Source organism: Microchirus variegatus (assembly GCF_963457635.1).
Source record: "Microchirus variegatus genome assembly, chromosome: 10".
Lineage (NCBI taxonomy): Eukaryota > Metazoa > Chordata > Actinopteri > Pleuronectiformes > Soleidae > Microchirus > Microchirus variegatus.
The window spans coordinates 17,690,716-17,714,923 of NC_139811.1; the positions used below are offsets into that span (position 1 = coordinate 17,690,716).

Below are 24,208 nucleotides of genomic sequence, written 5' to 3' on the forward strand. Positions count from 1 at the left end.
CATAGCTGCAGTGGCTAGTGGCTACAGTAGATACAGTAGATTACACTGGGTATACTGACTGATTGAGGCTTGAGTGGTGGGGTAACAACAAGCCGGTGTGGCTGTAACATCCTGCCACCACCGCGTGTCCCTTCCTCCTGCTCTAAATCAGGCCTCCCTGAGGTCCTGTCTCTCCATCACAGTCCTGAATCCAGCCACTGTGTTTTATATTCATGACCACCTGCTTCACTCACCCTCCTGCCTAAGCTTTGGCTCTAACCATGGAATGACTGCATGTACAGTCAATCCTCACCCTTTCTCTCTCTATCTCCCTTTGCCTCTAAATAGGGTGCACTGCCTCGATCACATGACTGTGCTTGTGTCTGGTGGGTCATTCCTAATGAGGCGATGCTGCCTGACTCATCGTCTCTATAGCGACTGCTCTGTCTTTCACAGATTGCGGCCATTGTTCGCACTTCTTTGTCACACGATGCAGTGGTTTCTCACTCATTTCCTCTCACTTTCCAAAATCACAGGTAGAGAGCAGTTTGTGTGAGTAATGGTTTTGCCCTTACACCATGCCCTCTTTGATAATACCAGGAATGTGCTCAGGCATCCAATTCTGCTTCCCTTTCTACCTTTTAGTTTTTTTTCTTGTGAAGCAAACACACTGAATGTGGAAAAAGTACAACATAAATGTGTTTGGCCTAGTCGGCAATGATAAAGGAAATACTGTGATGATGTAAGTACTTTATTTCTTGAGACTGTTGGTGAAAAGGGTGAGAAAAGAGACAGAGGGATGGGAAGGTGAAATGGCTGACAAAGTCTTACAATAGCCTGACAGTAGCTCAGTTGACAATGCTGGACATTTATCGAACAGGACCTTCACATTGTGACATCATTACTGCGTGATGCATGGCATCCCAATCTGTCAATCAGCTGATCAATCAGTGAAGATAAATTTGACAGTCATGAGTCAAGCACATGTCTGGAATGTTAAGTGCGCCATTAACAGAGAATGAAGTGTTCAACAGCAGTGAAAAGACGGATCACAGTGGGTAACGGCAGTAGTGCAGAAAGAGGAAAGGGATATTCATTTAAGTGTTACTGGGAGGAAGAGTAGTAAATAAATATAACCAGTTGGTTGAGATGGAAGCAGAGGGAGGATGAGGAGGAGGGTTTTTGTTGCTTCCTATACCACGGCAAGCAGCCAGAGTGAGCCAAAATGGCTACTTGCGGTGGGAGAAAAGTGTGAGACAATGATCCATGTTAATGAAATGCCATGGACATGAAAACAGACAAAGAGGTCCGTAAACTATTTAATGGCAGCCTCTATAAGAGTTCGGTCTTAAGATATATAGATCCAGTCATGGGGTCAGACAGGGGAACGGCTAAGGTCGAGACGCATGTGAGGAGGGGAGTTCGGATAGAGTTGAGGGGGGTGGGGACCAGAGAAGGAGAAGGCTCATTGCGATTTCGGCACTAATGGCAACTACTCTCAGCCTGACCTCGGATATAGGTCATGTCTATATCTGCTCTTTAAGATGCTCGTGATTGAGGGGCCTGGTCATACTGATTGGCGCTCTTTAGTAGTGCTTGTTTCAGGGCTGCAGCATCAGAGAGGCCATTACAAGGAGCTGGAGTGCCGGAGCAAGATGCACCTCCCTCCGTCATCCTCTCCTCCCCCTCCACAGCCTTGCCGAACACGTAAGGAACCAGGGGGATTGACTGATGTGCATGGGTGGGGGGGTGGTGGGTGCGCACAGGTTCACAGTGCATGTGCAATAAAGAAAACAGAGAAATGATAGTAGAAAGAGAGGGGTAGAAGGAAAAAGAGCAAGGAGAAAGAGAAGTGTAAAAGATGCTCATAAAGAGCCTGCGGCTGCCTGTGATGGCCGGGTGTGATCTGAGAGATAAACCAATCAGAAACAAAGCCAGAGAAAGAGAACAATAGAGAGGCAGGATGAGGAACACAACAGAGGAAAGAAGCAGAGATAGATATGAAGACAGTGAGAGGACAGCAGTCAAATGGAAGAGTAAATTCTTGAAAAAGACACTGAATGAGAGAAAGACGCTGAAGCACCTGGAGATGGGATACTGTAAAAATGATAAAAGGAGCAAGTTTGAGCTAGTTACTTTATCTTATTAGAATGTATTAACTTTGAGATTACAGCAACTTTGAATCAGTCCAGAGAAACTAAAACAAGAAGGGAAGAGATAACATGTGGAGAAAAGGTGCTGTTGAGTAATGTAAAGAGAAGGAGGACAATTTCTTTTCCTACTTGGATGGACAAATAAAGCTCAATTTCAAAATGAGTGGAACGATACTGAATAAATGTTATGGGAAACTCTAAGTGAGTGAGAGGCAACAACGTGAAGAATATGTGTTTTGAAATGGATGTAAAAAGAGGAGATATTTGCCATGAGATGATATGAAAGTATGCCGTCTGTAAGTTTAGACTGAGATGAAATACAGGAAAGGAATGGTGTTCAGTTCTCATTTATCTCTCATAGATACTGGACTGACCTCCTGTGATGTCTTTTTATCTGTCTGTGCAAGTGCTTGCGTGTTTGTGTGTGTTTGTGTGTGTGTGCATGCGTGCAGGTCAGGCTGGTGTCATCAGAACCAAGGAGGAAATCTAGAAGGATTTTAGAGTTTTTGGTTATAAGTCAAAGAGAGATAGAAAGATAAGGGCAGAGGAGGTGATTAGAGACTGAGAAAGAAAAGGGAGGGATATCAACATCAAACATGACCACTACACAAGGTGCTGGGTTAGGAGGGGATATGGGGGAAGGAAGGGAGACAAGGGAGGAAGAGGAGGAGGGAGGAAGGGGCGAGCTGTGGTTGTTATGTTCATCATGGTCTTTACCTTTTTGATCCACTTCTATTCAAGCATCGGAAAAAGGAGAAAGAAGGAGATAGAAAGATAAAAGAGAAAGACAGTGAGGAAGAGAGAGGGAGAGGGAAAATAAAGAGAATGAAAGAAAAACAGGTGCAGGAAAAAAGAGAAAATTGAGATTAAATAAAACGCTGTCCTTTCTCTCTCTTTGTTTTTTTTTTTTAGCAAGTTATCTCTCTGTGCTATGGTTGGCTACTCAGAGAAAGGATGGCTAAAATGGAAAATGAGGAGGGGAAGTGGCCTGACCCAGGTTTAAATCCATTTCCATTTCATTTATTTTTTATCAATAATCCCACAACAACACATTTCTACCCCAACCACACACTCTCGACCCCACCTCCACCCCCCTCTCTTTTTCGCTCCCTCTTTCCCTCCCGCTTCCCCTCTGCCGAATTTGCAGCCCGAAGAACCTGTTGGAGAAAGAAACCAAAGAAGAATATCTGGTGCTGTGGTCCTCTTCAGCTGTGGAAGTAGACAGAGTGGAAAGGGGTGGAGGAAGATATGGGGGATGGTAGATGGAAAGGTGGCGATTAGGACGAGCTCGTCTTTGGATGGATCATTGCATTCCTCTAAGGCTAACTCCAAGTACAGCAGTGTGTTGACATTAGAGTGGTCCCTTCATCTACAGAAAACAGTGCTTCTGGCTTTGCTCAGTTTACAGAGTCAGGGTGCTCGCTATAAAAAGAGAAAGCAAAAACGCTCAACCCATCGACCATCCAATCAATGGGGAGCTGCCGGCTTGCCTGTCCAAAGCTAGCTCATCAAAGAAAAGAGAACAAACAACAAGGGAATGGGAGGGTTTGACAGAGTGGAACGCCTCAGAAGCACAGAGAGAAACCAGGAGATGGGAGAGGGGGTGGTGAAGGGGGGGGGGGGGGTCGTCGACAGCGAGCTCATCACACACCAAGGCCTTTACAGCCGTCATGAGCAGGTAAGGCGTGGCTCCCTCAACATCTGTGGCCACTCCACTGTTTGTTGCCCGCAAGTCTGACGTCCACGAGCGAGGAGTGAGAGAGGACCTCCGCTCGGCCTTGCAAACTGCTGGCACTGGCGGCGCACGTCTTTCCCCAGTGTTTGATGAGGAGCAAATGGTGTGTGAGTGGATTGTCGTGTCTCTCGGGACGGGACGTGTCAAAAGGCACTTGGCTGGTGGATTCCTGCTGTGAGCGTGATTGTCATGTATGTGTTGCGGGAAGTCTGACGTTCCCCCGGGGAGCACTGTGAAATTGTCCCGACACCTCTTAGTGTTGCCCGTAAAGAAAGAAATAAGGTAAGAGAGAGAAGAAGAAGAAGAAGAGAAAGTAAGCGAAAAAAGACAGGGAGAGAGAGAAAGTGAGAGAAGCGAGGAGAGAATGACACATAGGGAGAGCACAAGCTGTATAATGAAAAACAGCAAGTAAAAGAGGAAGCGTTAGCCTGGTCTGCTTGCATCTTGGCAACGGTGCAGCATTAGCATCAACAGTCACAGTGATCATTTATTCTCTAATGAGAAGATCAAAAAGGACAAACAACCTCTATGTAGACCTAGGGAATGGCAGCCATTTTCAGCCTTGAGGGGTAAACACAACAATGCTATGACAGCAAGTCCGGTGAAGCTATAGGGTACGGGGCAAGAAAGCATTACATTCTTGCCACCGACTGCGAGAGCAATCATTAGCTCCGAGGTTAGCGGAGGGAAAGAGTGGCCAGAGAGCATCCACAGCTTTCATCGCGACTGGAACGACAGCGGGGGGTGTATGAGAACACAAGAATTCAGCAGAGCTTGAACAAGTTGATTTTTTTTTTTTTTTTTTTTTGTAGACAGAGCAATCGTCTGACAGCAGAGCCTCGCTAACAAGTCTGAAGTCACATTGATCAAAAATGGAACGATAGATGTGATGTTATAGATGGATATGTTTGCCTACGAAAAGAGGAAAACAGTGCGGTGATGAACAGTATACAGACATGAAGAGTGAGAGGGAGAGAGAAGCAAACTTCTTCAGTGCTGCAGAAGAAGGAGAAGAATAAAGGGAAGTGGAAGATCTCTGTTGACGCAGTTTCTTATGTTGTTTGTTCTCCTGGAAAATAAACACTTGGCACAGAGACACACACGGTCATCACACGAACCTAGAGACGCACAAACACAGGAAAAAAGAGACAGAAACTCATCAAACTGTCCTCACAGTGAATCAGAAGGTGAGTTTAAGGCCACCTTGGCTATTTGTCTGATTCATTCAGCATTTCTCTTTCAGGGCTCTTTTGAGAAATAAGCCACTGCCCTCTCTCTCCTTAATCACTGCTCAGCTCTCTCTACAACCCTATCAATTACTCCCACACTAATGAGTACAGCCAGGAACACACACTCTCGCATACACACATTTATACCGAGTACTGCAGGACAACTTAACCTCGCCCGTTTCTTTCACAGTGCAGAGAGACAGCATGTCCTCTCCGTCTTCTTCCGTCCTCTCCGTGCTCCATTTTCTCTTTCTCTCACTTTGCATTTTTCACAGTGAAGTCATCCATTTCCGCAGCCCGTGCAAAGCCTCCTGATTCTCGTTCTCATTTTAGCTACATCAAAGTGTTTCCTCTCCTGCCCTGAAAACTCGTCTCATTAGGATGCCATTATTCCTTCTACTGACAAACTCATCCCGACAATTCAACTACAATTTCCAGCAGCTTTGTGTCCAAAATGTGCTGTCTTGTAATGAATAGGCAGTGTTGAATACATTTGTGGGGAAGAATCAATTTTATAAAGTGAAACAGTGACAGAGTCACAAATATACGAGCGTAAAAGTAGACAATATGGAGTTACCAATGAAGATTGGACAAATCTCCCCTGTACAGCGTGAGTAGGCACTTTAATAGCCAGTACCTGCACTGTGTGCATATTAACAAAATAAATCCCAGCTGATGAAATAGCAGAGACACTACACTAAGCCTAATGGTTCTGGCATGGCTACCATGGATGGCCCCAGTGAGGAGCATTGGGAATCAATAATGATGTAGCACAGTGTCCTGGAGGAGGAGGGTGGACAGGTTTCTTGGTGTACATCTGTGTCAGAACTGCAGTGTAGACTTTCCACTGCATGAAGTACATGCCGCAGCCGTGTGCATGGATCTGTGATGTCTAAATGGAATCCTGCACTCTACAACAGGCTGTGACAGTGTGAAATGAGAGTTCAGTTGAGCTGTTTTGTCTTGCTCTGTTCCGGCTGGCAAAAATAATGTTATATGGAGGCCTCACAGGGCTTTTTGGCTCAACAAGATATGATTTGACTTGTTGGAGGATGTTGTCTTTTGCCAAAGAAATCCCACACACAGCAACACACACATCCTGGGACCTTGTCTGAGCATAGCTGACATAGTTTTTGTGTGTGTGCGTGTGTGCTTGTATTTGTAACCTCTTAAGGTTTTCTGGAATAAACACTAACCATGTCAGGATCAGTAGTCCTCGTGGAGACAAACAACGTGTCTGTATAAGTCCTATAAGTTTCTTTTAAGTTTAGATTTAAATTGTGAATAGATTAAGGATAGGGTTAGGCATTAACTGGTTATGGTTAAAGCTTTGTTCAGGTGGTCCAAATGAGTAGAAGTTTGTGTCCTCGGAAGAATCGCTGTGAAAACCTCTCTCTTTGAGCTCTTGTAATTATTGAACTGGTTTATATTATTAGTATCAGTGAAATAATTGGTAGCAATTTCTTGGAGCTGACAGATATTAACACAGTGTACTATATATCACAGGAGATGAGTCATACTCTCACCATGAGGAGAAGATCCACCAATGCATATGGCTGCTGCTAAAAAATAAACTTTTTAGTGCAGCTATTATGAGTCAGAGTAAATATCCACATGTACTGTATGTGTGTGCACCTGTGTGTATTTGTGTGTGTGTGTGTCAGCTCCAGCTGTCACCGCTCTGTTTCAGGTGACTGTTAACTTGGCATCTTTGTGACATGCACATATCACAAACATCAACATGGCTGTCACTGCGCCTCACCTGCTATGACACGCAACCTTAATATATCATCGTTCTACTGTTCACCCTTTTGTCAAGACAGCAGATGAAAAACACGCAGCAGCCTTGGATGATGTCAGAGTGCCCAGCGTTCCCAGCCAAACGTGAACGATGGGGCATTACCAGAGCGATTAGCAGCAGCAAATTCAATTAATCTTGACAAATCTCTGCTGAGGCAGAACTGAAGAGTGCGATGCGCCCCCTCTCCTGGTAATTAAAAGTGGCCAAGTTGAGTGGCATGCGGTGCGACTGCGTCTTGGTTTTAGGATGAACAGTTCCATTGCCGAGTCTGAATGTGTCAGGTCATATTTAGTTGTGTCAGATGAGCACAAACATTCAGACCAGCCACAGAGCAAGTTGTGTTTATGTGCATGCGCTCTTGTTTCAATTTAGGTGTGTGTGCGTGTGTGTGTGATGAGTGTAGAGAAGTTGTTTCTTTAGCAGAGAGTGGCAGAGGACAGGGGTAATTGGCTCTTCTTTGTCACTTCAGACAGGTGTGACTTTACATCACAGAGGAATCAGCTTCCAATTTTCTAAGCCGAACCATACTTCAGATGCAAAAAAGAAAGTTTTTTTTTCAAACACAGGGAGGAAAATGCAAGTCAGCAGCTATTTAATCGTCCAACTGATTGCCTTGTGGACAGAGAACAAGCTCCCTTGTGAAGTCAGACAAGGTTAGAATGCATGAGGAGAAGGGAGTAAAACTAAGCCATGGTACCATGACCCCCCTGTGGACAATATCATCAAGGACACCAAATTGCAGACCAGGATCAACAGAGGCTTAACAAGCAAAAAATATGTTCCTGGAGAGGCATAATCTGACCACAGCTAATACTGACTGAAAGACAGAATAGAATACGTGAGGCCACTTAGGAGGTTGTTAAAAAAAACTTCACACCAAATAATCTACAAAGGCAAGAACTCCAGCTAACTTCTTATTTGTGACTGAGGCTGCAACCTGACTCTACAAAGTCTATTGAAAGGTAAACTGAGGACACAATACCGCTAAGCAAAGGGGGCATAAGATCTGAGAGAGATGCCATGGAGTCCTGAGTGTCTGTGAGTGTCTGCATCAGAGTTGAATGGTTGAGTATTTGAATATTTTCTGCACCTGCAAAAGGAAAAACAACAGAGACAGCAAAAGAGACACGGAATGGGAAGATGTGACAGATTGATGGACAGAGTAAAAATAGAAGAATAATGAGAGAAATAGGGCAATTGACAGAGATAAAAGACCAAGAAGTGAAAGAGAGAAAACCAGAATAGAGAAAAAGAGGAGTGGAGGAGTATGGAAAGGCTGTACTGAATAGAAAGCAAAGAAAGGGTAAATGAGAGATTTCCGAGAAAAAGGATGAGCAGAAAGAGGGAGAAGAAGTGAAGAAAGGAGGTTAGCGGCTTGGTGTGGATTCAATCCCGTGGCTCGCCAACATCTGCATCTGAGGAAAAAGCATAAAGAATCACCCCATGCCCCAACTTGATCAACCCAAAAATGTACCCTAGTTTTTCCCCACACAACACCCTCATCTGCCCCTCCACCCCTTTCTGCAACCCAGTTTTGCCTCTTCCTGGTGGAGAGGAGCACCACCTCCCCTCCTCTGCAACCAAGTGCTCCTGCACAGTGTAGGGATCAATGCTGAGAGTAATAATACATGAGAGGGAGGAGGGGAGACTGAGCAGAGATTTTCACATGAGCGAGGACCAACACCACATAACTCTTGCTGTGTCTGCTCCTTTGGCTGTGAGCGTGTTCTTGTTGTGTGTGTACATGCTTTCTCAGTGTAAGAGGGGAGAGAGAGAGAGAGAGCAAATCCACGTGTTGTGTGCGTACGTGTGTTCGTGCATGCGTGCTCAGGTGTGTGTGTGTGTGTATGTGTCACAACTCCACGCAGCTCTGAGCAGCGCCATGAGGAAGTCAGCCATTACCATAGGGACATTAAAATGTGTGGCACTCCTGGTCATGTGGTCTAAAATAAGCCTTTTTGCCGTTTGTGTTACCATTCCTATTGTGAGGCGCTGCATGCACACAATCTCCCCTGCCCCCAGTCTCACTGTGCCCAATTTTAATTTTTATTGGAAATCAGAGGGACAGCTAAGGTGTTTGGCGCCAGATAAAGGCAGTGGCATGCCCCTGGGTCAATCTATGTGTGAGTGTGGGGCAGAGAGAGCTCAGCGATCACCAATGAGGCCGGCTGACCCCATATTTGCAGTGGGTGTGTGCGACTTCCTTATCAGACCCTGTGTTTGTGGAGCATCTTCCCACATGTGAAAATCCCTCTCAGTAACTGGTGTGTCACTCTGTCGATGAAGAAAAAAGGTTTAGCACTCTTGTGTGAGTGTGTGTGTGCATGAGTGTGTCTGTGCAGTGTAAGTGTACAAGAGAGAAAGAGGAGAGAGACAGAGAGTGGCCGAGGGTGACTGTTTGTCTTGCTTTGTTTTGCATTTGTTGAAAGAAGCCAGAGAGAACAAGTGTGCGCAAATAAGTGTTTGCCCATCATTTGTTGTTTTGGGGTGCTGAAGAAGGGCAAGAGGTTCAGGTGGGGGTACAGGGAGGGATGGGAGGGACAGTGAATGGGTCGAGGGGGTGGGGAGATGTGAGGGGGTGACAGGGTCTCGGTACTCACTGTAAGGGACACACTCATACTGGATCTCCAAATACTTGTAGGTCCCTGGACAAGGGTCTGGGAACACATCTGACCCCGCAACCACAACACACTGAGTGCGGTTATTACACCTGCAAGAGGAAACAGATGGGGAGAGGAGTGGAGAAAAAGAGAGAGAGGAAGAAGTGAGTGATAGAAAAATAACAAGTGCCACTGTAAGAAAGACAAAGGGGAGCAGGTAGAAAGAAAAAAAACATCTTCAGGCTCTGAAAGACGGAGAGAACGGTAGGGAGGGGAGTAATTTCACACTAGACTAGATCATGTGACAGCTGCACCCAAGGGGAGGTGGGAAACAGACAAGGGTGGGAGGGAGGGGGAGAAAGAAGTCGGATGAAGGAGTAAGAAGGGAGGGAAGAGGCAGAGAAAGGGCGAGTGACGTAAGAGCCTGGTCTCTTGGGGGATTGTGAGTGGGAGCAATTAGAGGCGAGAGAACAGGGAAGGACAGGGGGGGTACGGCAAATATTCTACACAGCTACACCACACACACACACACTGGAAAAAAACATTCATATGCACATAATACCTTTGACTAAACCACATCTCTGCATGCCTTCTCACGTTTGCACTCTGAGGTCTCACACATATACACACACACACAGACAGACACTCCTTCGCTCTCGTCACATAATCCTTCTCTTTCCAGCTTTAAGCATTTCCTCCCTGTACTATTCCCTCCCTTCGTATCTCAAATCGCTGCTGCACTCACTCTATCATCTCATCATTTCTGGCATCCAACCCCCCTCCCTCAACCCCCCCCCCCCCCCCCCCACCCCCACCCAGCCTCTCCCCAAGCTAGCACCCTGATCCTGTGCCTCCATTACATACGTGATGGATTGCCGAGAGAGGGCTCCCATTGATCTGAGCTCAGAGGAAGCAGATGCTGAGCACAAACACACAGAGCAACTGAAGGGAGCCTTTCAAATACTCGTACAACAATCCAAAACATATGATACTCGCACATGTGCATCTGAGCACACAGACACCTCCATACACCAAAACTTGCTGATGCACTGAACGTGGATACTGATTTCTGTAGTCCATATAAGCTATCTACACCTCAGATGGTAAAATAGGGAATTCTGTACACATTCTGTTGTAAAATAGTACCTAGTTTTTTCAGACACTAAAAGGCTTGGGCTCTGGACACACACAAACACACACACACACACAAGATCAAAACAGATCAATAGATACCTCTGTGACATTATCTTGAAGGCATCTGGCAAGTAGCACTGCACATTCTCCATCTGGAAGGGGTCTGCATCACAGATCTTGTCATCAGTGCGGCCGTAGTTGGCCGTCTCAATCATGATGACATCACTCCCAGGGCAGCGCAGCTCAATCGGGTAGCCTTCACACGCCAGCTCTCGACGCATCAAGCCGAAGGGCATCATTGACCGGCTCAGGGCTGGAGTGGAAAGAAGGAGGGAGGAAAAAGTTATTGATAATTCAATGAACCTTAATACTTTTAGGAGGCACTTTATTATTCGACCACATTGTAAATATGATATGTATTATTTGACAAGAGCAGGCGGAATGAAAATGGTTTCCATTGTCCTCGTGTAAAACACAAATTAGCTACTATCGACTTGCCTTCGGTGAGTTGTAATATTTTGGCGCTGTTGATGCACAGCCGAGCAATTCAGTTTTTGACACTGGATCATCACACATCACATATTGGCATAAAGGATGAGCAGAAATACCAGCTTCTCCAGTCGCTCCACTTGTGAAACAAACTGTGAGAGTTTCAAACATGAACAAACTCCTACACAAGGCCAGGCAGGAACGTGTGCTCACTGCGGGGAACTGTATCCTTCTAAGCATCTGCAAGTGTCAGAGGAGCATCTTAGGATTCACTAAGGGAGAAGTTGATATTAGAACAAGTAAAAAGGCGGGAATTAATGTCTGTGTACACATTCACCTCTGGGGTGGACACCATTCGCACACCCACTGCTGTTAATCAGCCATCTGAGAGGCATGTCAATGTGCTGCTGCGGCCAGCAGCGGGGCTCTTTGTGGAGAGGGGTCGGCAGGGACAGCGGGGTATTCAAGGTTAATCGCTGAGTGAGGCTGAGAGGCATGGAAGAGGGCTGCATAGAGGCACTGAGAGAGACACTTGCTGTCTCTACAGCTCTCTCCAAGACTGTGTACATTTCCCAGTGCCTCTACAGTCAACACCACACAAACAGAAATAACAAAATGTCTGCCAAATTCCTTTACAGCCCAAGGTAGAGGTGGACAGTGAGTGATCTGGCAGTGAAGCTGTTTGTGGAGGTTAAGGACAACCTGTGTTTCTCTGAACCGACGCTTCTGTCATAAACTAAAAGCCACTGTCCATGGTCCTGAACTGACAAAACTTCTTTTGGGAAATACTGGAGCTGCATCAGAGACTGGCAGGTGTGGAGCTGTCCGCTGTCCTGAAGAAGCACTTCTCTGCATTTTTAGCGAGGAGGGCATGGCACACATGCAGCTGATAGTGGGCACACTGTCAAATGTAAGCAGAATAATGCTTGCTCCACTCAGGCAGGGTGGAATTTGGAGCGTCTTTCTTTATAAACTGAGGCTCTCAATACACAGCATTTTCCCCTAATAGACAGCCTCAGCAGCAGACAAGGGCACAAGTCAGTCCCTCTCCCCCACTGCTGTTTTTGCAGAAACCCACAGAGCAGGGCTGTTTTCACTTCCCGACTCTGAACTGGCTCCGCTTAGGTTTCAGCCGCTGTCCATTCAGTAGGAGTGCCCATCTGGGTCAATGTCAATGTCAGTCATCCCAGACATGCTCTGCAGCAATGTGCTACATGATTCACTGCCACCGGACTTGCTCATATTTCTAAATGCTACCCATTTATGCGGCAGGAACTTGAGTTCAATTGTGTAACTAACGCCATTAAGGCTGAATAACTTGCGCAGGCAGACTTCAAATCGTTTATGCCTCGCCAGCATGCAGTGCCAGTGCCAAATCACAAAGGCCTAGATGCAAAAGCGCATACTAATTAAAGCACACAGAGATGCAAACAGCAGGCGAGGCCAGACCAACAAGTCCCCGCACAAATGCAAAAACTCCACACAAGCAAATTAGCACATACACAGACGTACTGGGCAGATGAGTGTGCACATTCACAGTCAAGCACACATGCATGCATTCACACACAACCCTGGTGTCACAGTGGGATTACAATACATAGTGTCAGTGTGTGGCCTTGTTCTCTTAACTACCCTGTGGTGTAAGTACACAAAAGTGTACAGCTGGCCAGCCATTAGAACCACAGACTGAGCCAAGAGGAAAGTGAAAGTGAAGGGGGCCACCAGGAGTGATCACACTCTCACTTATACTGTGGACCATCACAACAGGAACATTAGCAAACATCTCAGGGGGCAGCTCATATTTTAAAACGACTTTATACGGCAAACATTTCAGGGCCATTTGAGCACTAATGTAAATAGCGGCAATGGAAAAAAGTGTTCATGTTTTGAGATCAAACGGCCAACAGAGCTGTTGATTTAAATCATTGGCTGTTGTTTAAGTTTAGACTGAGCCGTTTCAACAGCAGTGAAAAAATACAGAGGATTTCTGTTTTGATCAACAATGGCCTTATTTGTTGGTTCTCATGTTTGTGTAGATCATTTTTTGCCACTACTTATGTCTGGCGTCATCATTAATTTAGCCAAACAGAGCTAAATTTGATCAAAGAGCGGGGATAGAGTAGCACTATAATTAAACATACGCATTAAGTCTACAAAATTTCAGTAATCCAACTTTTGTACAAAGAAATGACTATTCTACCATTGTGCTGAATCTGATGAATAACACAAATCCATTATCTTGCTCAGGTATTTCTTTTTCTAGCCTGGCCATTTAAGTATTATATTTAGACATAATTGAGCATAGTTATTATTGAGCCAGAACACTTCATTGGTGGCAGCAACCATTAAAATCTGCCTATTCCTGCCTATTCCTGGCACCATAGCAAATCTCTTCTTCTCTCATATTGTATCATATTTCACACCTACACTTTGCCCAGTTTGACAAGTTCCAGGTTTAAGGTGGAATTTCAAATGTAAATTCAGCAGGGATTAACTTTAGCACTGCTTTTCGCATAACGGATTACATGTTTACAAACAAGTGTGGAACTTAACTTCAGGGACTCTCTCGCTGTGTGTGTGTGTGCGGGTGTGTGTGGCCAGATGGCCTGCGGCCTGGCTGTGGTGAGGGCTGAGCTGAGCTGAGATGAACAGAGGATAAGCTTTGGCTGGCCATGGGCTACGATTGTCCCTCACTCTGCAGGAATCCATTAAGGTTTCAGGGTCTCTTTGGCCAACACACACGCGGCTATTTTGTCCGTCAGACTCATAATTGCAGGATGAAAAGTGTATTTCGCAGCAGCAGCCATATGTATAGTAGGATCTACTCCTCATGGTGAGGCTATGAGTCTCCTTTGATATTTACGCTGTGTTGATATCTGTCAGCTCCAATTGTTCCACATACTGGTTATGACATAAACCAGTAAGATGTTGTGTGCAAGACAGCATCCTCTCACACACACATACACACGGACAAACACAAAGGCACACAGACACATCAGACACATCAGACAGGGGCTGGTGTCACTCCATGGCAGCTGGTCAGTGGGTCTGGATCAGTCGGCTTCATAATAGAAACTCCATACAAATTATGAGCAAGAGAGAGCACTGATTGAATTTGACTCATTATCCTCACACAGTAATTAAAGCCTGAGGGTGGATAGATGCTTGGACCCTATGACAAGAACATGATTTTGCAGAAGCCACACTCGTCTTTGCACACAAACCTCTTTTCTCTACCACCATGCATCTCCAAACCTGTTCTCCCTCCCATGCCTACACACATATTGGCAACATTCCAACATCATTTGGAAAAGAAAAGACATGACACGGAACCAAAAGTCATGTGCAACACTTCGGAAACATTACACTTTTGTTTCTTACATGAAGACTGAGACTACCTTTAGAATTCTGAAAAGTTCACAGTAGGACTAGAGAAGGAGCTCTCTTCACTGAGACGTTGCCAAAAAAAAAAGACCATGATCAGCAGTGCACTTTTAAACAGCACCATTTCAATGTTTCACACAATTTGACCTCGGATAATGCTCAATAGTCTCTTTGCTCAGAAATAACTGACTGAGAGTGCATGGCCTCGCAGACAGGGAGCCTGAGACTGTGATACTGACTGCAACTCAGTCACAATAGGAGATTATACTTACGGAGCACTATGGCCCAAAGGCTGACTCGTCAGCTGGTTGGCTAACTGTCTTTTGGGGGGCAGAAATGTGATCACCCCCCTCTAAGGCCCTGCTCGTTCCAGCAGTCATTTTGTAACGCTTCTCATTAGAATAGCACTGACGTATAGTTCCAGAGAACATTTTCACCAAGCAGTATTGGTACTTGAGAAACTTGGAAAGTTGCTGATGTATGGGGATTCTTGTTATATTACCCTCCTCAGAAAGAATTTTAAATGTCACTAGGGCTAATAACCAAGTATTCTAACCAGAGATATCAATTAAATATTAAAGGTATACTGCAAACATCTCCATGCACTTTGCCCTCAAATGTAGCCTTGGCCAAAAGAGCTATGTTTCTCATACGGCTCAGTTTACTTCTTAAGCCAAGCGAAGAACAAAGAACAAGTCATTTTACAGTCATTGGACAGAACTGAGAGGTCTCAGTGATGGGAATATCTCTCTAGCAGAGAAACATCCACTTCCAATTTCTCCACCACTTTATCAGCTTAGTGCTGTATCTTAGCGACTCACTTAGCACTGCGAGTTAGCGTAATGACTCACTGGAGCGTGGCCTGTCACCACAGACAAGCAGAGGCGATATGGCCAGAACTGTCACATCCAGGCAGCGTTCAAGCTAAGGACTGGTGACAAAGTGACATCCTGAGACAAACCTACAGGACTAACATGAGAATGAATGTGGACGGGGCTGTGTGCGCTAGTAGGACTATGTGACTCTTTGGAACCTTTTCTGGTATAAACACTGACAGGACCAATACTCCTGGGGACCAAAGTGTGGGCCTAAGAGGGCAGAAAACTAATTTCTGAGGAACTGGTTAAGTTTAGACCTTCGATTTGAATTGTAGTTGGGTTATGGTTAAGCATCAACTGGTTATGATCAAAGCTTGTAGTCAGACTTTGTTCAGGTTGTCCAAATGAATGCAACCAATGCAGAATAGCTGCACAAACCTGTGTTTGAGAGTTTTGTGGCGACCAAAATGTTGGACCCCAACAGTTTAAATCAAGGTTTCACAATTTGAGGAGAAAATTGCAGACAATAGGACAAACTACATAAGGTTAGGGTTGAATAAGAAATGGTGGGTGGTTAAGGTAGAGGTGAAGTTCAGCATCAAGTTATTACGGTTAGGATAAGGTGCTTTGAAATGAAAAGAAATGTCAATAACAGGTTCCATGAAGACAGGTGAATAAATATAGGTGAATAAATATGACTGGCTTCAAAGTTAGAATCTCCTCTGACTCTGCTGTCTGGCAGGCAGAAGATTCAGAGATGAGATGGGGGCGACTGCATGGGACGTCACCAGTCTTCCAATAGGGTCACACAATGCAGCACCAAAATGACGCACATTCACCGCAATGAAGCCACGTCAAGCTTGCTCACAGGGAGGAAGAAATGGAATAACAATAATAAAACAATAGAAAAAGATAAAAAATCATCAAACTAGATGTTGACTAAGGCTGAACATGACGATCATTCTTTGCGGAAGCTCGGGGTCACTGACATGAAAGGAGTGAGGCAGATTTTTTTTGTTGGACAGGGCTTCCTATTGTTCTGATCTCCTCAGCAGCCAAGTCCTCTGTCTGAACTGAATTACAGCAGAACCCATAACATTACATCATTCAAAAGAGAATTAAATGTGCCCCAAGTGGAAATAACATACAAACACCCTCATACAACACATTTGCAATGACGCACACATACACAATTATTGCAGGCAGACTCATGCAAGCCTGAACCCTCATCCATCCTCAACCTCGAGAACTCTCACTCAATATGTTTACATAACATTAGAAAAAAAACTGACTTAAAACAATGTATACACTTTAATGTGATTTGGAGTTGTATACCTTCAAGCTGGTCCAGGTGCTCTGCACATGCACCACAGATCCCACCCCTGGCTAATACTCATAAATTATAGAACAAGCTAGTAAACAGAAGAAAAAGACAACAGCAACAAAAATATGCCAACATTCAGGCTGGTATATCTTTTTAGACAGATGATAGGATTCATTTTATTCATTTTAAGTATGGTAGGAAAATGGAGCTCGATAACAACTAACCACATGGTGAACCGGAAACCGCCTAATACTAACAAACAGAAAGGGGCAGTTTCGTCCCTAACTGAGAGACCCTTCATTCAATAAATAGATTCTTCTCTAGTGGTTGTATACTGGGTCAAGGGCAGTAGTCCAGTTTTATAGTGTAGTTGAGCTACAGCATAACTTGACATACAGTAACTGCATGGAAATGTACCGAGTGTGTGACGACCAACTATGTTGTTGTGCTGGTGGTTGGGTGAAGGGAGGGGTGGTGGGAAGTAGCAGGCATAGCAGAGAGATTACGACAGGTGGCTAAAAAGCCACTGAGACACTGAGCAACACACATACACAAACTTGAAGAGTGAGGCAAGCCCAGACGTGCTCATACTGTCAAACCACTTCATCGCTAGCCCCAGTGCCTAATTATGCAATAAAAGCGCCTCAGTAGGGGGGCACAGCACAGCCCAAAATAAAAATCAGCCTGCCTAAAAAGTAGGAGATTCACCCGATGCAAAATATCTTCCATTTCCCTTGGGAGGAGAGCTGTGCTAACTCTGTTTCTCTCCTGTTCTTGGTTTCCAGCATGTATCACATCAGGCAGGCCAGTGAGTCAGACCTAGATTCATATAAACACTCTAGTGGAGTAAATCTGCAGGTGATGAAGTGAATCAGCTATGGAGATGGGAGAAGGGGAACAGAGTGGAAAAGTGAGAAAGAGGGCGAGGGACTGAAGAAGGAGAAGGACAGAAGAAAGTGATACGGAAAAGGAGAGTGAGAGATGCATTGGGGACCTGCTGTCAAAAAGACGTGTGCATGTATTTGGAAGACTTGCAAGTTACATTCAAAGGCATTTTATTACAGATAAGTGTTGATGCTCAGCCGAGCTGCAGCACCAGACACTTAATTAACCTCCCTACACTCTCAGGCAAAGGTTTGTGGATGCTGCGTCTGTGTGTATCTACAGTGCATGTTTATTAACTGATCGATATGTTTGCAAGTATCTTGTATGATGCTCATGTACCTTTGTATTATACAGTATCAATAATTAAAAAGGGCTTTGGCTGCAAACGCTGATGAACCCCTCTTACTCTTCTATGCCGTCTTGCTCACCTCCAGTGCAATGATATTTTATGTTTCCGTTTCTCCTTGTGTTATTTCTTTTTCACCTCCCTCGATCCCTCGTCCAATTTCATCCACCCAGAAATTCTTTCATTTACCCTCCCCATTCATCCTCATTGCCCACCCCTCATTCCTTCCATGTCTTCATCCCCTCTACTTGTCCTGACCCCTCACCTCCAGTTTTCCCTCTTCCCCTTCCTTCTCTTTCTCCCCCCTTATTCCTTCGCACCGTTTTAGCGGATTCTCCACTCATCCATCTCTCTCTCCCCCTCTCTACTTGCTCTGCCCTTGGCTCCCGGCCGTAAGCTGCTGCTCGTAATTATCAATCTGCCGTCCACAGAATACATGAGAAGCAAATGTGCACACTTTCAAGCACATGACATGTTTGACACACAAGACAAGACAGCCTCCAAGTTACACAGTGGGGCCGTGAGAGAAAAGAGGCAGCTATCACACAACTGCACACACAACACAGTCCCCACTCCTTCATATAGGAGTGTGTTTGCAGTACACAAATCAATGTACACAAGCCAACATACCCTGACTCACACAACTACAAGCAAACGCAAACAAAGTGGACACACACAACACTGTGAACAACAAATAAACAAATGGACACATGCATCATCTTCAAAGGAAGGTTTGAAAGAACACACCGCCACTCCACACATGCCCTATTCCTCCTACTCCCACCCGCCCCCGTCTCCCAATATATGTTCAAAGGCCGTCCATTAACCTTTCACTCACACAGTCGTCTTTGTGATCTACTGCTCTCAGCCAAGGGCTTTGAAGAGCACAGCAACTCCCAGCACCAGAGACTAAATTAGGACAGTAACAAACAAGAGAAACACAAAAAGAGGCAAAAGAAGTGAAAAGATGGAAATGACGACAAGGGATACGAGATATGCTCTGTTAACAGATATCAGGGCAAGGAGAGGAAAACAGAGCAGGGCTGGTTACACGGGGATGGTGTTAAAAGGAGAGGAGCGGGAACATAAAAAAAGAGAGGACCAACCGACAGACAGAAAGGCAGGAGACGGGTGGGAGGGGGTCTGTGGAGGAATAACATTACAACACAGAGAGGGGGAGTAATAGCTAAGGTGTTAGTGGAGAGAGAGAAGAAAGATTGGATAAAAACTGGAGGTGAGTGAGAGAAGTGAGAGGTACAGGACTGTTGTTAAAAAAAGATAGGGATGCTACAAGAGCCTAAACGTGCACAAGAGGAAGCAAGAAAAAAAAAAGATTTTACAGCTCTTCTTTATAACACAATCCAGATGATATGGAGCACTTGATTGGCAATTAGTGTCTGTGAAGACTGTCGATTTGGCAAAGAAAAACAAAGTAACACATATTCGAGGGTCATTTTCACACAAAATGAAACCATTTCCTTGTCTTTGCAAACACATACACAGTCAGCTAGTTTAGATGGTTGTGGTCTGTAAAACACAAAGCTATCAGAGGAAAGAATTTGTTAAATGGGGAAACTCTTCTGTTGAAGATACTTTTCATGGATTTTAAGCAACATGTGAAATATTTAGAATGACAGCAAACAAATATCAAAGAAATATTTATTGATGATTCAGCAGGACTGTCCTCTTTGGTGTGGTGGCTTGCACTGGTCTATCACAGCAAGAGGATTCTTGATTTGAATCCCATTTTGATTTTTCTCTGTGGGGTTTGCATGTTCTCCTTTTTGCCTTGGGTTTCTCATGTTTACCCAAAGCAAACATAGGTTAAATGTATGTTTGCCTTGTGTTTCTCAGGGTGCTTCATCCCACAGTCCAAATAATGTGGATTTACCACACTGACCATGGGAGTGTAAATTGCCGTTTTCATTTCATCATTCATTATCACCTCATTCTGATGAACCAATATCATTCGCAGCTTCAGTATACGTGCATGAAAAATGCTTGGTCTTTCAGACTCGCCGTATAAGTGCAAGTGTAGATTTTACAAAACACACATTAAGCAATATAATATAATGTGCCATTCAGCAAATTATTCAGCCACAAGGAGCCAAGTGTACATAGCAAGGTTAGCGGCCCAACAGCTTTATTGCCTCGTCTTGAAATATTATTACTACAAGCCCATCAGAGAATCAATTCTTATGAATCAATGAGCAGGGTGCAGTTTTGAAATGATCATTTTAATATTACAGTATTGAGGGACTGACAGTCTGCCCTTTCTCTCTCTGCATGAATCTGATATTGAATGTGGTTTCAGTATTGTATTTTTTTTTTTTAAATCTTCACTCAGAATTTCAAATTGAGGGCTGAGCAACACTTAGTCCTGATATAACTGCCAGCTTCAGTCATAAAAAAGCATCTGGCTTGTTAAAGCATGGTGAATTCTTCATGTGGCCCTCCATGAAAAATAACAACCCAGTCCTGCATTATGGAAACCAAAATACTGCATTGAGACCTGTCCCCATTCATACATTCTGTCACCATCCAAGGGCAGTCAAGAGACTAAAGCACTTGGTCGAGAAAATGTGTAAACATATATATATATATATATATATATATATATATATATATATAAATAAAATAGATAGTCCCCCATCTTTAAATAATAGCTAGAGGGGAAAGGCAAAGAAGAAGAAAAAAAAGCCAGGGAAAGGAGGGAAGAAGAATAAAAATGTCTGCATGTGCACTAAAGGTCCAGGGGCCTTTCCACACGACTGATCAGAGAGCAAAGGCTTAAATACAGTAAAGATGAGAACAGATTCCACCAGTCATCTGGCATCCTAATATGTTCGCAACACACACATACGCAAACACTCGACTACCCCCATATGGGGGTGTGTTAAATGCACTAATGCACATACAGAATATAATGTACATAAACATTTTCACACGTCAAATTATTGTAATTTAAGACTTTAAGAAAAATAGACTTAAAATGGCCTGGCTGCTAATACTGGTGCACGAAAATACAAACACACATACAGCTCACAGATGTGCAAACTGATGCTGTGTCAGGGCATCATGGCCTACACGCCGCAGCTGCCTGCAATGCCTGCCACATTAAGCAACCCTAATGGGCTTTCCCAAGAACAACACTGAATTCGGTTACGTTTTCAAGCGTTCTGTGGAATCAGCGGGACATTCTGTTCGTCAGGGTATGAACGTCAGTCTGTCAGTTAACCTGCTGGGACGGGCAAGAGGAGAGGTTTTGCATACGCTGCATATAATGAATATGACTTTATTGGTCATGGTTTGTAAGACATTTGCATTCAGGAATGACATATCAAGTGTTTTTTTACGTAGCCTGTGCATTTTAAAGTGAAAAAAGCGTAGTAATAGTAATTTAAAAAGATGAATATTCACTGCGTGAGCCAAACTAGTGAGTGAGTTCGTCGGGCTAAGCAGGCGTGTGTACAAAGCTCATGCTGGTTAGGAACATTTGCTTTTAAGAGCTGATTCCAGATCAGAGTAAATGTGTGAGCTTTAGGGCTAAATATTAGCATGTGCAGCCAAGAGTGGAGTGAGGTTAAAGCACAGCAGCTTAGTCAGGACACTGAGGAAGGGCTGGGGTACACATTAGACTGTGAAACCATGTGTGATGATCCTGCAGGTTCCGAAATGAGCTCCGATTACCCCGAGAGTGATTCCGGTAGCTCTCGTCACATCCAAACTATGCTCTTCTCCTAAAATTATACCTTCCTGTTTCCCTCCCTCTTTCTTTCCTGCTCCTCCAGTCACACTAGAGCGAGGGGGGAACATTACAGCCGAAAATATCACTGCGAGAATTATTATGCAACAAAACGGTTTCGGTGAGCACATATCAATATGTCTGTGGATGAGATTTCATTTTAAAAAAAAAGAAAGAAAAAAATTCCAAGATTAAAACAAATGGTGTGCCTGTGCGCATACAGAAAACAGCCAATTGATTATTAATGCATTATTAATACTCCGCAAGTCCCGGGTCACATGGATAAGCTCATTTTAATACAATTACACACACACACACACACAGAGCGAGAGAGAGCACAAAGCAATGCAATGCCAGGGGCCAAAGGTGTCTGATGGAACAAAATGTACACTACACACAACCAATGTTACAAAAGCAGCCAAACTGAAATGAAAAAAAAACACAACTACACTCAAATTAAAACCACATCTGGTCAGTCAGAGCTTACACATGGGGACTGATAAGAACCAATGCTGACACAGGCACACAAGAACACTTTTAATTATTCCCCCCCCTCCCTCAGGTTCTTTGACTCCTCCTGCTTCATCATTAGCCCCACCCTGTGGCAACACTGATTCTCCCTGATGCTCCTCCTCCTCCTCCTCCTCGTCATCCAAGCTGTCCATCACCCAGAGGCTGGTTGGCACAGAGCTGACCGAGAGCATACAACAGATGGTGTGATGCTGTTTGTGTGGCAGGCCACAAGCAGGACACCAAACAGTCTCTCTTTCCTTTCCTCAATCCTCTGACTCCTGCTTCCCTTCTAAAGTGTGCGCCTTCAGTTTCTGCAGCACCAAACATCTCGGACAAAATCGAGAAACAATTTCCTGCACCTGCTAGTCTACATCAGAGGGCTGACATCATCCAAGAATATTAATTATATTGCCATACAACATTGTAATTTGTAATTTAATTTATTGAATTTATTCTAACCGCAGGGACCTCAGTTGTCTTAATGCCATTTCAAACTGCACTTGCAATTAAATGGCTTCTCAGCAGCAAGTCACTATGCATCACCAACGCAACCAGGTCACCTGCTGCCGATCTTACAATAGCTAGCACACAAAAACAAAACCTAATGTCTTTACACTGGCTTCCAGTCAGTTATAGAATAGACTTTGAAGTTCTGCTGCTAGTCTACAAAGCACTAAATGCTTCGGGTCCAAAATACATTAATGATAATATTAAAATAATATACACATCCTGGGGCTCAGAGATCGACTGACTAGTCGATAGTCGAGCCCAGCGTCCAAACCAAATATGGTAAAACTGTATTTGGCGATATTTTTAAATCCAGGTTAAAAACATTCATTTTCTCATATTCTTATGATTGAGTTCCAAACTAATCTTCGGCACTATACATTCTCCCTCTTTTGTTATTCTGTACTCTGTTTCATTTCAAATTGTGAATTTTAACGTTCCCAAACTTTAGATGTTATTTTTATTATTGTTTTTTTTATGTGAAGCACATTGTGTTGCCCGTGCAGTACAAATAAAGCTGCCTTGCCTTATGGTACATGGCACATTCAAGGAGGTCACACATATGGCACCATTACATGCACGGATTCCCTCCTGTACTCTTTCTACGCTCCAAATAACATCAAGATGACAAGAAATGTTATTGACATTCACACATACACTCTCCACCGCACTCACACACACACACTCTCTGACTCTTGTAGCGACAGTACGGTTAATCAAGTGCGGCGTTTCTAGCCTGGTCAGCAAGTCTATATACTTATAAGCCACATCACATAGCTAACATATAAATATTACATGCTCATTTGCAATAGCTTGGTCCGGACACATACAGTGCATAATGAACACAGTGGGAGCTCCTGTGATACATTATAAGCTGCCTCAGAGAAGCAAACAATATTCTACAGAGTGTATACACTGTTTTTTTTTTATAAATAAACAGGGACATATATAGATACATAGTGAATGCAGATATCTGCAATGGCAGGTAATGATATTTAAAAATACTGCATTAATATTTATTACGTACCTTGCGAGGAAGGAGCTATGCTGCCGAAAGCCACAGCACAGGTTAAGATGATCCAGACTGCAAGAGCCATGATGGAGCCTGACCAGGGGGCAGGGTGACAGGCAGTGCTAAAGTGTAGGCTGGGAGCAGGTACAGGTGAGTGAGGAGGCACGTCCTCAACTTACACCCTCCCTGAGGGTGATCCTGCAAGCAGAGGGGGATAGAAATAATGAGGAAGTGTTATTAATCTGCACAATGAAAAACAATTGAATAGGTCTATCTGTAAGGAGAAATGACGCTGTTTTGTTTGTTATTCTTTCCGCTCCAAGTGTGGCATTTGAATTAGAAAACGGTGATGAATTTAGTCTGCATTTATTACAGGAATGTGAGGAGGAAAGAGGAGAAGAGAGCTCCTCCTGTGGCCGTCAGGTAGAATGATCACACAAGGAGATCTGAGGCCATTTTGTGCAGGATGGCAAGGCAACAGCTGCTGCCACTACCAGCTCATCACTCCACATGGTTTGAATGCTTGATTAAATCCGACATGCTACATATGTTTT

General features: G+C 44.2%; 1 protein-coding gene across 1 annotated transcript in view; it reads right to left on the reverse strand.

Moving 5' to 3' along the window:
- Window positions 1–23,739, reverse strand: part of adgrl1a (adhesion G protein-coupled receptor L1a) — a gene marked incomplete at both ends in the record, with an annotated part of 49,565 nt that extends 25,826 nt beyond the window's left edge. The window contains 4 exons of the mRNA XM_083896909.1: window positions 2,850–2,864; window positions 9,498–9,607; window positions 10,731–10,944; window positions 23,670–23,739. Of these exons, the coding sequence (XP_083753035.1) occupies window positions 2,850–2,864; window positions 9,498–9,607; window positions 10,731–10,944; window positions 23,670–23,739 (409 nt within the window). The remainder of the gene's footprint in view (window positions 1–2,849; window positions 2,865–9,497; window positions 9,608–10,730; window positions 10,945–23,669) is intronic.
- Between the last annotated feature and the right edge of the window lie 469 nt (window positions 23,740–24,208).